Below are 12,648 nucleotides of genomic sequence, written 5' to 3'. Positions count from 1 at the left end.
AGGTCCCTTTGCTCCCTCAGGCCACTCATCCTCACTCTGGCAAGGCAGATGGGCAAGTACCAACCCTGGGTTTTAACCCTGAGAGAGATTTAGAAGGGATCTCCCTTTCCCCCTCCCCTCAGAGCCACTTACACATCCTGTTTCAAGGAATTTCTTTGCTCTGTTCAGCCTCCTCCTGCCTGTCTTCTGTTTGAAGAGGATGTCTGGTCCTTCTCCATGTAGGCTTGGAAGGGTCAGAGTCAGCAGAGCCCTCCTGCCCTGCTCAGCTGCCAAGACTTAAACCAGCTCTAGATCTAAACTAGACTCCAAATGTATTTAAAATGCACTTATAAGAAACAGGGAGAGAAACTTTTTACATGGGTAGATAGTGATAGGACAAGAGGGTATGGTTTTAAACTACAAGCGGAGAAATTTATATTTACATTAGGAGATGATTCACTGTGAGGGTGGGCAGGGCCTGGCACAGGGTGCCCAGAGAAGCTCCTGGATCCCTGGAAGTGTCCAAGGCTGGGCTGGATGGGGCTTGGAGCAACCTGGGATAGTGGAAGGTGTCCCTGCCCATGGAATTGAGTGGTCTTAATTGTCCCTTCACATTCTGGGGTGTGGAAAAACTGAGACAACTGAACTGTCCCAGCCAATACTTTTCCAGGATGTCAGCCCAAGGCAGAAACTTTGCAGAGAAATTTTAACAGAAACAAACTTCAAAAGCTTAAATTGCAAACAAGGTCCTTCTGTAGCAAGTGCAAGGCAAGCTTCTGTAAATAACAGCACTCTCTATTTCATCAAGTTTCTTTTGGAGCAATCAGTCTTCAATATCAGAGCAATGCCCCTGTTGTCATTCCTGGAAATAAATAAAAGAAATGAACTTACTTTCAAAGTCTCCTTCCCACCACCTTGGGCAAAACACACAATTGGGATCTTCCCGCCATAATTAGATTCTGTGAAATATGCCAAAAGAAAAAAGAAGGCAAAATATTAAATCAATTAATGCAGTTTGAACAACTTTTTTTTTTCCTGAGTACAATGAAAGAATTTCTAAGCCATTCATGCAAATACTAGTTTGCTGTTGATTTTGCCAGAGTTACTAACAGCTGTTCTTGATAAAAACTCGGTTTTGCCTAACATTCAGACACCCTTCTCCAACAGAAGCTTTTCCCTTCTAGAAAGCCTAATTCTTGCTATCTCTGAGGGCCTTAAAATGGAATTTTATTGTATTTATCTGCTCCTTTAACTCAGAGAGTCAAAGGAGCAGATAAACACAATAAAATTTTGAGTCTCAGAAAAAAGGTTCTTATCACAAACTCAAGATACAGAACCTCTGAGTTCACATTTCCAGTCGTAAAAGAAAAGTAAGAATTCTGTAACTGGAGCTAGTGTCTGAGAGACATTCCAAAAAAAACCCAAAACAACCAAACCCAAACAACAACACTCACAAAAGCTTTTTAAGAATTTATTGCTAAGGGTTTGATTTTTATTTTTTTTTTGGTAAAGAAGTGGATGAAAGAGAAATTATTTAGCAGTAGGTTGCAGGTGGCTCAATCACCCTCATAAATAAATATTTTGGGAAAAGCCAAATTTCAGCTTCTGTGTAACTGTGCTCCAGCTACCTGGAATTCAGTGGGGATGGATATAGAAGGGCCAGCTTCTAAGAGGAAGGGAGGGAAGGGCTGTGTGGCTGAAATGAAGCATTTCCTGTGACACAAAGGACACACAGAAAGGAAGATGAGGGAAGGTGCTGCTCCTGAAAGAGCTCCAGATGCACTGCAGTTCACACACACAGTGTGAACCTTCCAGCTCAGCAGCCACAGGATGCTGCCAGTGCTTTCTGATTCCAAGGAAATCACTGTGGCTGTGCCCCAGAGCATGCAGAGGCAGCAGGAGGAGGATACCTGGGATGACCCTCTCTGAAATGTACTTCTCCAGCTGGGTCCGCACTTTGGCCTCCGTGGTGGGGTGCCCGTGGGTGCCGTTGTCCACCAGCAGCAGATGGGTGTGGTTGTTATCCAGGCAGTACAGGGGGTCTCTCTTCAGGTCATCCATGATGTAGTGGGCCAAGTAGCTCCCCTGGGGGCACACAATGTGTTTGACAAAGATTCAAGGACACACACACCTTATTTATGTGGTGGGACAGTTTTTCAGAGGTGTTCTGTCGTGTTTGGTGGACAAGAGACAAGGGGGGCTATCCCTTCTGACAGGAAGGATGGCAGGGTCAAGCTATGTCAGGGAAGGGATAGGTTGGATATTAGGAAAAAATTTTCACTGGAAGAATAATAAAGTACTGGAATTCTCTTCCCAGGGAGGTGGTGGAATCACTATCTCTGGACGTGTTTAAAAAAGACTGGACATGGCACTTGGTGCTAGAGTCTAGCTGAGGTGTGAGGGCATAGGTTGGACTCAATGATCTTAGAGGTCTCTTCCAGCCTCATTATTCTGTGATTCTGTAATGAAGATCCTAAACAGCAGCAGCAGGTACCCACCGTGTGCCTTAGCTCATGGGAAGCCCTGCTGTGGGGGAGTGCACAGGGAATTCAGAGCTGGAATAACCATGGGAGTGGGTTATTCCCTAAAGCAATGCCAGACACAGAGTTAGAGCAGCTGAACTCCCACACAGACATGCCAAAACCTGGCACAGCTGAAATCCTCCTCACCAGGCCTGATGTGTGGGACTAACTAGGGCACGAGAACATTTTAGTTTCCTCCTGTTCTGGGAAGAACTCCTGACATTTTGAGGCTGAGCCTTCTCTTTCTTTCCCCACCACCCCATGCATGCAGCACTTGAGGATGTGGTTAAACTGTGAATGTGGTGGCAGCACTGGGCTGACAGCTGGACTCTTAGAAGTCACAGTTTGTCCAACCTTAATTTTAAGCTCATTAATAACCCCACTGTAAGAGCCTGAGTGAGAGATGTGGGACTCTAGGCAGCTCTTCAAAATGCAGTTTATTCCATCCAAAATGTCACAGCAATCCAGGGTTGTGGGTGACAGAGCTGTGCCTACAGCTGTCAGCTCCTGCTGCAGGCAGGCCTGGAGACCCTTTGGTTTTGGTTACAATGCATTATATACTTTTCTTTTGGTTACAATGCATTATATACTTTTCTTTGCTGAGCATCTTCATATAGTAGAACCAATCTATACCTTAACTTTTACCTACAGCCTATCACAACTACTGTAATTACCATATTCATGTTACTGTTCTCCAATCACTAAAAGTCAGTGCATTACAGTTTAAGCTAGAAGTTGTTTTTCAGTTTTCTTGCAGTGGAAAATTCTGAGACCTTTTTCCTACTTGCAACATTTGCTGACTTGTTTGCCTGTGCTCTCCTTCTGCTTGGTAAAAACATCTTCTTGTTTGGAGTGGGTTTATCCTTTGCTCTAAGCCATAAAAACTCCTTCTAACTAACACACCCTTTGGCTCCTTGGTTATCCAGTGAGACTGGCTCAGCAATTCTTTTCTTCTATATCAAAACTTGCTTTCATTTCTATTCCTTCTTCAGATTCTACATGTAAAAATCCTTCTGCCAAGCACACATATCTGTGAGACTGTTTTGTGAAGCTTTCACCCTTCCCACACGCCATGGCGCGCTCCTTACGTCGCTGGTGGCGGTGCGGATGAGCGATTCCCGGTTGGAGATCATGCCCCAGGCGGCGATGCCGATGGCCACCACGTTCTCCTCGGAGCTGCGGCTGATGGTGTTGTCCCTCACCACCTCCCCGATGTACTTCATCAGCCCGTAGTGCGTTCCCCCGGTGAAGATCCAGGCTCCTGGAACAACACCCGCTCACCTGGGGGAGCACAGCCCAACACCCACCCTGCCATGGCATCAAAGATACAACCAAACCCCTCTTGTGACCTTGGGGGTGGCTCTTCAATTGAGCACAAGAGAGATGATACACAACTCACTTACGCTATCACAGGCACCCCTGAGTCCACTCCCCTAAATCCCACTCCTGTTACTTCCAATCCATTAATGCCACACGTGTCCCAGGTGAGATGTAAACTTTAAGGAATTTAGGGATTTTACAGGAGCTGAGGTTTTAGTTAGAGATAAGCTTTGTTGTAGTTAATCAAAGCAAATGGGTAGACCCTGATGAAGTTAAGTGTCACAGACACGTTTTATGAGAAATCCTTTCCTTAGCATTTTTTCCCCTGAGAAGCCTCAGGAACAAAATATAAACAGTGATTGTCTGCTGCTATGGAATGCAACAGGTGGATCTGTGATTGGCCCATGTTGGTTGTTTCTAATTAATGGCCAATCACAGCCCAGCTGTCCGGACTGTCTCGGTCAGTCACAAGCCTTTGTTATCATTCATTTTCTGTTCTTAGCTAGCCTTCTGATGAAATCCTTTCTTCTATCATTTTAATATAGTTTAAATATAATATATATCATAAAATAATAAATCAAGCCTTCTGAAACATGGAGTCAAGATTCTCATCTCTTCCCTGGTCTTGGGACCCCTGTGAACACCATCACACCATCACCCAGTAGTTAAGTAATAATTGATTGCTTGTCAACACAATGTTTGGTTAGCTGGGTTTATAAAGAAGAATATAGAAACCAATAAATAGCTTTTAGGAACATAAGACAATTGTGGCCTCCTCTGTTCTGAAACCAATTGAAGACGGGAATGGGAGTTCTACCAAGGGTTCATTTGTCATATCTGCATTGAAAAGGCAGAAAGGTCAGAACGAGGAAGACTTCATTTACTTCCTCATTTTGGGACCCCTCCCCATGAAAGGGACCACCGACCCATTCCAAGGAACAAACTGTGCAAGCTTAATGGTTGAACTAATTACCATATGAATGAATTTGAACTAATTACCATATGAAACAGAGAATGGGAAGCACCAAAGTTATGAATATACATTTGTATTTTGGATATTCAATACTTGTATAGATAAAAGGACTCTGTAATCACCTGTATATTGCAGTGTGTACTTGGCAGCTATCCCACAATAAACACACACTTTCTAGCTTTAAACTGCTAGAGAGTCTTTGTCCGTCACAGTTGGATATCAGTACTAGATCAACATCCATATTTTTAATAAATCACATTTGGCAGCAGACAGATGAGCACTCTGCTCCCCCCCAGACCCTTGCAGCTGCTGTCCCTGCAGCCCTGCAGTGCAGCAGTGAGGTGGCAGAGGCCCAGCAGCAGGTGCTCACCCTTGGACTGGGCGATGTAGATCAGCCTGCTGAAGATCTTGCGCATGCGGGGCTTGAGCGCGAAGTTCTTGGCGCCGCCGGTGACGGAGATGACGAGGTTGGGGGTCTTCAGGTTCCAGTGCTGGGTCATGAGGTCGTAGAGGGTCTCAGAGTCTGTGTCACATGACAGGCGGATGTACTTGGGGAGAGAAAACAGGAGAACAAACACAGCAGGAGATTTCTTCTCTGCAGCTCAGCCTTGTTCCAGCAGCCAGGAGATGAAAGGAAAGGTAAAGATGAAATCCTTGTTCTTCCCCTGAAGCACCTTTATCCTTCCCCTACAACCAGGCACCCAACCCAGCTTCCTCTAGAGAGGGCAAGAGCAGTTGTGGCATTCACATTCTCAGAAAAAATCCCTTCACCCAGGATTTTTCTCCTGGGAAGCTGAAGAGCCTCAGAGAAAAGAAAAACAATTCTTATCTCATTTGCTTCTCCTGTGCTGTGCTCATGTGGAATGTGTTTGGAGATTGTTCACCCACAGGTGAGTGTTCCATTGGGTTCTGCTGTGAGTTGTTTTGGCTCTTTGGCCAGTCAGGGCCAAGCTGTGTCAGACTCTGGAAAGAGTCAGGAGTTTTCATTGTTATCTTTTTAGCATTCAATAATTGTCCTTTCTGTATTCTTTAGTATAGTATAGCATTCTTTAATATAATATAGTATTATAAAATAACAAATTAGTTTTCTGAGAACATGGAGTCAGATGCATAATTCCTGCCTTCACTGGGGCATTTCCCAGCAAACACAATAAGCAATGACCTTGGGCTTCAGAGGAGCTCTGCAAGGATGAACACACCACCCCTACAGCAACTAACTCCAGTGGTGCTATTTAAAGCTTGGATTATGAATCAGAGGCAGCATTGTTGAAAGTGAACTAATAATCATAATGACAGTTGTATTTTGATTACACTATTCAAATAAATTCCAGGCTCCATGTGAGAGGTGTCCCTATCACAACACTTACCCACTCCAGTGCTTCAAGTACAAGGCAAAACAAATACATCAAATTTGTAGTAAAGCTTGAACACTCTACAAAGATGCCAAAAAGCACCTAAGAGACAAAATTTAGCTTCAGGTAGACTTAACATGTCTCCATTTATTTAAAAGCTTCTCTGGCCTTGTCATGCTTTGCTATTTAAAGCCCCTTCACTTTTTCATCACTTTTGGAAGACATTCATGGCTGCACAAGCCAAATCAGGAGATGAAAAGGTGGACCTGAACCATAGAGGATTTAATATGGATTGCCCAGTACTTGCAGGAGAGCCAAATGAAAGGATTACTTTGAGAAGGAAATGTCTCCACCTAAGAGACACTGAACTTGAATAAAAATGTTCATGTGCTCCAAGACAGGTTCCCAGAAGGAGTTAAAGCATTCAGGGCATCACGGAGGATGCCGAGCAGGCTCCAGCAGCTACACAGGAGAGCTGAGGGCTCCCACAGCTTCTGCCCTAAGAAGCCTCAGTCTCATGAAGCTTTGAGTGTTTTGTTGGAGGGGAACCCTTATAGGAGAGGGGGGTGCTACCCGGAAAAATACCCTGCCCATAGCAAAGTGTCAGCTCCAGTGCAGGCAGTGAACTGCAGTGCTCAGCCCCTCTCTCCTTGCGGAGTGCAAGGATGCCATCTCGTGGTGCCGCTGGATGCTGCTCCCAGGCCAGGGATGGCATTCGGGAAGCCTTTCTGGGCTCTGGGCTCCCAGAACGGTAAATGCAGCGACTGAGATGCTCGTGGGTGTTAGAGGGTCTGAGCAGCACGGCAGAAACGAAGAGCTCAAAAGCTGGACTTACAGAGGGTGGGATTTTATAGAATCCCAGAGTGGTTTGGGCTGGAAGGGAGCTTAAAGATGCTTTAGTCTCATCCTTGCTATGAGCACCTTCCATCATCCCAGGGTGCTCCAAGCCCCATCCAACCTGGCCTTGGGCACTGCCAGGGATCCAGGGGCAGCCACAGCCCCTCTGGACAACTTGTGCCAGGGCCTCAGCACCTTCACAGTGAGGAATTTCTTCCCAATCTCCCATCCAGCCCTGCCCTCTGGCAGTGGGAGCCATTCCCGGTGTCCTGTCCCTCCATGCCTTGTCCCCAGTCCCTCTCCAGCTCTCCTGGAGCCCCTTTAGGGACTCTGAGCTCTTCCTGGAGCCTTCTCTTCTCCAGGTGAGCACCCCCAGCTCTCCCAACTTGTCCTCAAACCTCTTTATGGGTTTGTTCACATCTCATTTCTGCTCAGAACTTTTCGGGACTCGTGTGTCCTAAAAAGCATAGTGCAGGGTATAAAACTTCCCATCCCTCTCTGGTAACTGACAGCAATTCTCAGGTCACCCTGAGATTTATGTCATCTCTGCTGTGCATCCACAGAAAATACTTGGCAGTCTTCAGGAGCAGTAGGTGCCTTGCTGTGCAGGGGATAAGAACAGGGAATTACGATGTGATTCCAGCCAACATTCCAATGGGATGGACAAGGAGACCTATGTGCAGTGTTTGAACAAAGAATGCTCTGAAATATGCACAGTGGCCTTGAGAGTCCGCATGAAACAAGTGAGGCCCCATGAACTGATCCCCAGAGTTGGAAGTGGGGAAGACACACTCTGAGGAAAGAACATTTAACCTTTGAGAAGTCTGAAATATTGCAAGAGAGCAAAGCACTTTTTGTTCCAGTACAGTCACACAGCAGCTTACAACTAAGCAGGACAAAGCTAAAACGTGCACATCAAAAAATATGTGAAGTACGTGGATCTGTTAAAGCCTGATTTGAAACTTGCAGTCTCATTGCCCACTCAAGTGCCTCTTATTTCTGCTACTTTGCATAAAACAAACTAAATTCATTTACATAGCAGGCTCTGATTTTCCTCATTATTTTGATTGTCCCAAGCAACCTGCACTGGTGTTAAATATCAGCCATTTAGAGGCAGCAGATGAGCTCAGCCACATGTGACTCCTCACAAGCACCAGTATAAACCACCAAAAACAGCAACAGCAGCTATTTTCTTCTTCCCACACCTCCACTGTCCATGCTCAGAGCAAAGACACAAGGGGAAAAAAACCCAACAAATGGAATAAAACTTTTGAAGTTCCACAGACATCTTACATCCCTCCAGAACTCTCCACCATGGGAAATATTCAAGATGCAATTGTTTATAGACCTGAGCGAGCTGGTCTATGAGGATATAAAATAATTTAGGGATTATTTTATATACATTCACTATCATTCACCCATTCTCCTGCCATGCCTGGAAAGAGAAAATCTCTTTTCACTCCCATGACCAGCCTAACTAACAAGTAACACAGAAGGAATTATCCTTTGTTACCTATTTTCAGGGCTTGAAAAACAAGCTTGTGCCCTTTGTAGCTTCTCTCCTGCCATCAGAATAAAATCCATTTCACCTTCCTTGCTTTTGAGGAGCTTCCACAGGGCCCTCATGAATATCCTTAATATTTCCACTTACCTTTCCTCTTTTTCCCAAGTTTTCAAACTGGATGTCCCCAAAGGCATCAGTAGGCAGCTCCTTGGTGTGCTTCTTGTAATTCCATTTCTCAGTCGTGTTAACCTGGGTGCCTTCTATGTGCTGATTTTCAGGGTATCCACATTTACATAAGTTACCCCTGAAAGAAGAGGGAATAGGCATCCCTGAGGAAACCCTGAGCACAGGAAAGTGAGCTCTGCCAGCAAGGAAAGCAGCAGGTGGAGCTACAGAACCAGTTGTGCGTGGGACTATACTGGGATTTAGCACCTGACAAAGCAGAGCAACACCTGATGCTACTTCCTTCCCCAAACCTGCTTCTGCCCAGCACTGGGAAGAGGGACACAGCTCAGGAACCAGGCTGTGCTGAGGGGTTTCTTCCCTTTTTTTGCCCTTAACCACACAGGATGAGTTCCCTGCATCTCCTCTCCCAGGTGACAAGTGACAGGACAGGTGAAAAAGGCCTCAGGTTGTGCCTGGGGAGGTTCAGATTGGATATTAGGAAAAAAAATTGTATGGAAAGGGGTGTCAGGCATTGGTACAGGCTACCCAGGGTGGTGGTGCAGCCACCATCCCTAGAAGTATTCCAAAATTACATGGATGTGGCACTTGAGGACATGCTTTAGTGGTGGTGCTGGGCTGACTTGGTTTTAAAGGTCCTCTCCACAGCCCACATTCCTGCTTCCACACAGGACATGGAGCAGGGGGCATTGCTTGTCTCCTTTAGAAAGGTTTCTTTTACTCTGCTGTACCTTGCAAATGATACCAGCTTACCTTAAAAATATCTAGACAAAAATAACCCAGCAAGTCCTGCAATCCTCTCCCAGAGAGCTTTTAGGAAGAGAAGCTGATGAGCACCAGCTCCTCCATCCATTGTTGGTGCCTTGCCAGACATCCCATTTTTGGTGGCAGAGGAGGACCCTGAGTGAGAGTTTCTGAAATGAGACTAATTTCCCTCCCAGCTTCAGAGAAGAATGGTGTCAGAGAGCCCTCAGAGCTCAATATCAGCATTTCTGCAGCTGTATTTGTTTGATCACTTTTCTCCTGAGACTAAAAACCACCCCAAAACCACAAAGCAGCATTATGGTCCTCAAACCAGCACTGCACTGGTACCTGTGCCTGACAATGGAGCCAGTTTAATGCCCTGTCTTAAGAGAACATCAGCCTGAGCAAAACTTCGTGGTTTGTGCACAAAATTTGTGATTTGGGTTTAAAAGGAAAATTTAAATTATGCAAACATCTGATGCATACACCTTTTCATACACCAATACCAGAGCTGCATCCTTCAAGCATCCCATTGCCCCATTTATGCTTCAAATAGGGAATTTGATATTAAACCCTGTGACAGAGCTGCTGGAAGATGAGATCCCTAGTTTTGCATCAAGTTACTTGTGGAGTGACCCAAACAAGGGGAATGAGGTGAGATTGCACCGCTAGATCCAGGCTCTGAACAAAAAAAACCCAAAACTTTTCTCCCATCCTTTGCAGACAGAAATCCCCTCATGCACCAGCCCACCATTCTTGAAAAACAAGAGAAAAATATCTCCTTACATGGACTTGGTGTCCTTTGTAAAAAAGACACATTCTCTCTTCTTAAAGTTTTCTTGGATGAAGTTGGCCAAATCCTGGAAGATAATTTTTAGAAGTTTATTTCTGATAACTCACAAAACAGAAGAGACCTCAGTAATATCACAGTCAGTGTGAACACAAAGATACTGCTTAAAACACTATGGCAAACATTCTTCCCAATGGTAAAAAGAAAAAATAAAGATGAAAAAGAGAACACTGGAAAGTTCTTTAGGGTAGGGGCTGTTTTAATTCAACACACAGACCCCAGCAGGAGTCCAGAACAACTTCAAGTCCTCCTTTATGGGAGCTCAGTGAAATGTGAAGTCTCTGCAGCTTGTTTAACCATTAACTCTGCTATTAACCTTGAAACTCAAATTCGCCCCTCATCTGCCTCTGCGAGCTAAGAAAGCAAAGAGAAATTCTCACTTGCTCATGAAGTGTTGGGGGTTTTTTGTTTGCTTTTAAGTATAGTTAGATTTGCAGGGCAAGATTTCACCTGGGACACAAAGGGAAGACAGGCAGCCATAGTTCAGTTGTTCGACACAACACTTTTGTTTAGTTTGACACAACACTTGTGGTTAAACAGCAGGTAGAAAAAGTTATTCCAAGCAGAAGAAAACATTACAAGCATTATATCCAAGGAAAGGAAAATGGAAGGGAACGCATTCAACCAGTAAAAGTCACAGCAGTGCAAGACCAAAAAAATAAAAGGAGAGGGAAGCACTTGCTGAAGTCCTAAGGATTGGCCATATTAGGGCGTTCTGCAAACCCATCAGGAGCAGGGAATCTGCCACACAGTTGCTGGAGTCAGCAATCTTTCAGGCATGAAAGGATGTTTAACAGAACCATATGTTGGCTGCCTTGGCCATCAAGCTCGTTCTTTACACAGACAAATTTGTCTCTTGCTGCCACGTGGGACACGGTTTAAAACCAGAAGTGATGGAGAAAGCACAATGAAGAGCTACAGGGCTCAAAAGGAAGGCAATACACCCTCAGGGTTTCACCGTGCCAGCTGCTGCTTGAGGGTCACTGGTTAGGAAAGTGTCCCACAAAGGGGAAAGTGACAAATCCATCACATCCTGCCCTGACCTGAGCGAATTCACCACTGTGGCCCCTCCCAAGACAGCAGAGTGTACCAGGTACTCACAGCATCGCTGCAAGCCACGTCTATGCTGCGAGACATGCTGGAATAGAGGAGCCTGGAGCTCTCAAAATTGCCATTCCTTCGGTGCCTCATGCTGCCCACGGAAGCCTGGAAAAGCACAGTAGAGGGGGAGATGGAGAACAACCAGACAACAGCAAGGGCACTTTGTGCCCTAGCAAGGCAAGGAAGAGGTTGTTTGAATCCAGCAAAAAGAATTAGGAAGGAGATTATTCATAAAGTGTGAAATAAAAATTCAGAAAATATATTTTCTATTATTCCATACCACAAAGAGTCTTTCTTTTATCTTTCCCCTCCCCAAAGTCAACATCCTTTGAGAAAGGAACATACCTTAAGAGCCATCTCATTCAGTTCATTCCCATATTTTAACTCTTTTGTCTCTGATGAGAAAGCTCGGGCTTATATACATGAACAGTCCTTAATCCAATGTATTTGCAAATTAAAGGGGCTATTAAAGAAGTGCTTCAGGCACAGAGGAAAACCTGCAGTGTTAAAGCAGTTGGCCCAGCAGGGGAGCTTAGAGAAGCAGCACCCACCATTGATCCCACTCCTGGAACAAGGACAGTCAATGTGCAAACCAAAGAGCAAGTAGATTTAAAGGATATTGGATCCAAAATTTAGGGAGTGACTTATAAAAGCAAACACATTTCAATTGCCCTCCAAAGCAGATCTCTGTGTTGAAGTCACTGTCTTTGAAGGAGCATCACTGCACTTGCAGCAAAGCACAGAACAAAATAATATTTATTCTAATATAAATATTTTAATTCCCTTCATGACACTCTGTGAATAATATTGGCAAAGGCCTTTTCCTGAAAGAAAAGCTGTCAGCCAGTGAACATGGGGAGCCCAGAGCCTACTTGTGCTTCCATCACTGTTTTCTCTCCTGCCTGTGTGCTCTGGGTTTGCCCCTGGGCTAACATTGCCACTGCATGGCACACAAAGCACCCCTCCCAGGCACAGCATCACTGAAGCATCACCCTGTAAATACAGAGCTCCTGAGGGCCAGGAACCAGCAAGTGTGAACGTTTCCTTGGGGCACTCCACACAGGAGGAATGGCATGGGCAGTGGGAAGCTGCAGCTTCAGTAAACAGAATTGATGGGATGTGCTGTGAGCAAGCCCCCAAAGCAGTAAGAAACAGCAACTTTCCACAAAGACACAAATATTTGTGTGTTATGGTTATTTTTAAAATCCTTTGAAAAACATTTCGTGTTGAGGGGGAGCATGATCCAAACACCAAGCAAGGATCCAACACAAAAAAGGATCCAA

At 45.1% G+C, this 12,648-nt stretch overlaps 1 protein-coding gene across 1 annotated transcript in view; it reads right to left on the bottom strand.

Moving 5' to 3' along the window:
• The window catches only part of TRPM8 (transient receptor potential cation channel subfamily M member 8), a 32,177-nt gene extending 20,712 nt beyond the window's left edge, over nucleotides 1–11,465 (bottom strand). The window contains exons 1-7 of the mRNA XM_059475938.1: nucleotides 11,366–11,465; nucleotides 10,201–10,274; nucleotides 8,635–8,791; nucleotides 5,165–5,342; nucleotides 3,590–3,762; nucleotides 1,890–2,064; nucleotides 871–938 (exon numbers count right to left, since the gene is read on the bottom strand). Of these exons, the coding sequence (XP_059331921.1) occupies nucleotides 871–938; nucleotides 1,890–2,064; nucleotides 3,590–3,762; nucleotides 5,165–5,342; nucleotides 8,635–8,791; nucleotides 10,201–10,274; nucleotides 11,366–11,455 (915 nt within the window). The 5' untranslated portion in view covers nucleotides 11,456–11,465. The remainder of the gene's footprint in view (nucleotides 1–870; nucleotides 939–1,889; nucleotides 2,065–3,589; nucleotides 3,763–5,164; nucleotides 5,343–8,634; nucleotides 8,792–10,200; nucleotides 10,275–11,365) is intronic.
• Nucleotides 11,466–12,648: the final 1,183 nt, after the last annotated feature.

Source organism: Ammospiza nelsoni, chromosome 7, assembly GCF_027579445.1.
Source record: "Ammospiza nelsoni isolate bAmmNel1 chromosome 7, bAmmNel1.pri, whole genome shotgun sequence".
Lineage (NCBI taxonomy): Eukaryota > Metazoa > Chordata > Aves > Passeriformes > Passerellidae > Ammospiza > Ammospiza nelsoni.
This window is presented reverse-complemented; position numbering and strand designations above follow the sequence as displayed.